The 2,583-nt window shown below is 47.9% G+C and overlaps 1 protein-coding gene across 1 annotated transcript; it reads left to right on the top strand.

The window, feature by feature from the left end:
- The first annotated feature begins 415 nt into the window (after positions 1–415).
- LOC100353380 (putative olfactory receptor 2W6) lies at positions 416–1,375 on the top strand. Its single transcript, XM_002721641.4, has one exon. It carries the CDS (start codon positions 416–418, stop codon positions 1,373–1,375), a length of 960 nt encoding a protein of 319 aa, XP_002721687.1.
- Positions 1,376–2,583: the final 1,208 nt, after the last annotated feature.

Here is a 2,583-nt window from a genome sequence, read left to right as displayed (position 1 = left end):
AGTCTTCTAGAACGAGATTTTACCTCCCAGCCCACCTGGCTCTCTGCTCCAGAGATACCAGCAAGGATCTTGATCCACAGGTCCCACGTAGCGAGGAACATTTAGGCTCCTCCTTTAAGAAGTGGAAAATGCCGAGGGTTCACGCCCTGTAAACTATTCACTTTTGGAAGATGTTTTTCACATGCTGCCTAATTGAAAAGACTGATGCAAAAATGATGGTAAACACGTCCAGGAACCTGAAAACCTCCCAAATACTGTTTCTCAGACCAAAAATGACTTAATCCATGTCTATTGGAAGTTGGCTAAAGCAGCCAACATTTCCAAGGAAGCGTCTGTCCTGCCATTTTGCCAGGCCCTTTACTCTGAAGGAGTCAGTTCCGAGCTTCACAAACACTCATCTCTCCCAGCAGCTACCATGTGGCCACAGGTGATGGGGAACGGCAACACCAGCTCCTTCGAAGGCTTCATCCTGGTGGGCTTCTCTGACCGGCCCCGCCTAGAGCTGACCCTCTTCCTAGTGGTCCTCACCTTCTACCTGCTGACCCTTCTGGGCAACGTGACCATCATCCTGCTTTCCGCCTTGGACTCCCGGCTGCACACGCCCATGTACTTCTTTCTGGCCAATCTCTCATTCCTGGACATGTGCTTCACCACAGGCTCCGTCCCTCAGATGCTCTACAACCTGTGGGGCCCCGACAAGACCATCAGCTACGTGGGCTGTGCCATCCAGCTCTACTTCGTGCTGGCCCTGGGCGGTGTGGAGTGTGTCCTGCTGGCTGTCATGGCCTATGACCGCTACGCTGCCGTCTGCAAGCCCCTGCACTATGCCGTCATCATGCACCCACGTCTCTGCGGGCAGCTGGCTTCCGTGGCCTGGTTGAGTGGCTTTGGCAACTCCCTCATCATGGCACCCCAGACACTGATGCTACCTCGCTGCGGGCACAGGCGTGTGGAGCACTTTCTCTGTGAGATGCCAGCACTAATTGGCATGGCCTGTGTGGATACAATGGCCCTTGAGGCACTGGCCTTCGCCTTGGCAATCTTCATCATCCTGGTGCCGCTCATCCTCATCCTCATCTCTTACAGTTACATTGCGCGAGCCGTGCTCAGGATCAAATCAGCCGCTGGGCGAAAGAAAGCCTTCAACACCTGTAGTTCCCACCTCATTGTTGTCTCTCTCTTCTACGGAACAATCATATACATGTACCTCCAACCAGCAAATACATATTCCCAGGACCAGGGCAAATTCCTCACGCTTTTCTACACGATCGTCACGCCCAGTGTTAACCCCCTGATTTATACACTGAGGAACAAAGATGTCAAAGAGGCCGTGAAGAAGGTGCTGGGGAAGGGGAGTGCAAAAGCGGAGTCGTGAGTGTCCAGGTGCGGGCCTGCCCTCGTCAGACCCAGCAGACGAAGGGATGTTCTGGCAGCGTGAGCCGGAGAGGCGCCAGGACAGATGTGGAATTCAGGGGTTTGGGCAGGTGAAGAAGACGCAATATTCCTGAGTGACAATCACTGCTGCTCTCTTAGGTCCCTCCAAGTCGAGCATTCTTGCCCCGTAGAGCTCCAATGCAGGCCAGAGCAGTGATCTAAGCTTTCAAAACACCAGCCACGAATGCGGACACCAGGTGTCATTGCTCCCTGCCAAGTTCTGTCACGATCCTTTGCACTTAGTATGTCCTCAACAAATACACACACACACACACACACACACACAAGGAGATCTTAGAAGTAGTGCCAGAAAAGCACTTATTTTTTCTAGAAAATCAGATGTCCCTTTATAGTGCCAAAAGCCTGAATGAGAGAAAAAATAACTTGCTCAGTTAACCAGCTCTAGTACCTCCCACTTCAGAAGTGGCTTGCAGATTCTGCAGATTTTTATCCCTTTCTTGTTTTGCTATTTGTATGTGCATTACTGTTTAATTAATATTTTAGAGTGGAAACAGGAGATCAAGAGACTGAGTAAAATTTCTACTGATATATGGATTTTGGAAGCTCCTATGGAGTTCCTGGCCATTTCTCTTCAAAATATGATTTTTTCTGTAGAATATTTGTTTCACTGCTTTTTTCTCTAAAAATTTTAGAACTGAGAATAATGAATGTCATGGAGAGGTCAGGGAGACACTGCCCATGGACACTTAATCATGACCTAATATCACCTTTCAATTACTCAATAAAAAAGCCGTTTAGAAAGTATAGTTAGTTCACCCTCTTAGCTATAAAGCTGGATGAATCAAATGTATTCTAATTGTTCTACTGTTCCTGGGACTTGCAGAATACTGCAAATTAAACAATAAAACAGAAATATTCTGTCCTTATTCTACACAGATTCTTCCTTTCACTAACCCATGACTCACATAAAAAATACAGACTGATCTTTACATTGAGAACATGAAGGCTTAGGCAGAAGTGATCCACCCACTGTGCACGACTGCAGGATGCATAATTGCATCCCAGGGAAACAAATGTCATGCGTATGCCTCTGTGTTGTGCTTCGCCCACTGTGATTTTAAATGAAGAGCTAAGTGAGGATAGCTCAACAAGTGTCCATTGGTCAGATGATCAGGTTATTTTTCCATT

The sequence above is a fragment of the Oryctolagus cuniculus genome, chromosome 5, assembly GCF_051225735.1.
Source record: "Oryctolagus cuniculus isolate XC-2025 breed Fujian yellow rabbit chromosome 5, ASM5122573v1, whole genome shotgun sequence".
Classification (NCBI taxonomy): Eukaryota; Metazoa; Chordata; class Mammalia; order Lagomorpha; family Leporidae; genus Oryctolagus; species Oryctolagus cuniculus.
This window is presented reverse-complemented; position numbering and strand designations above follow the sequence as displayed.

Coding starts and splice junctions, on each gene's coding strand:
- LOC100353380 (XM_002721641.4), top strand. CDS start 416: ATGTGGCCACAGGTGATGGGGAACGGCAACACCAGCTCCTTCGAAGGC.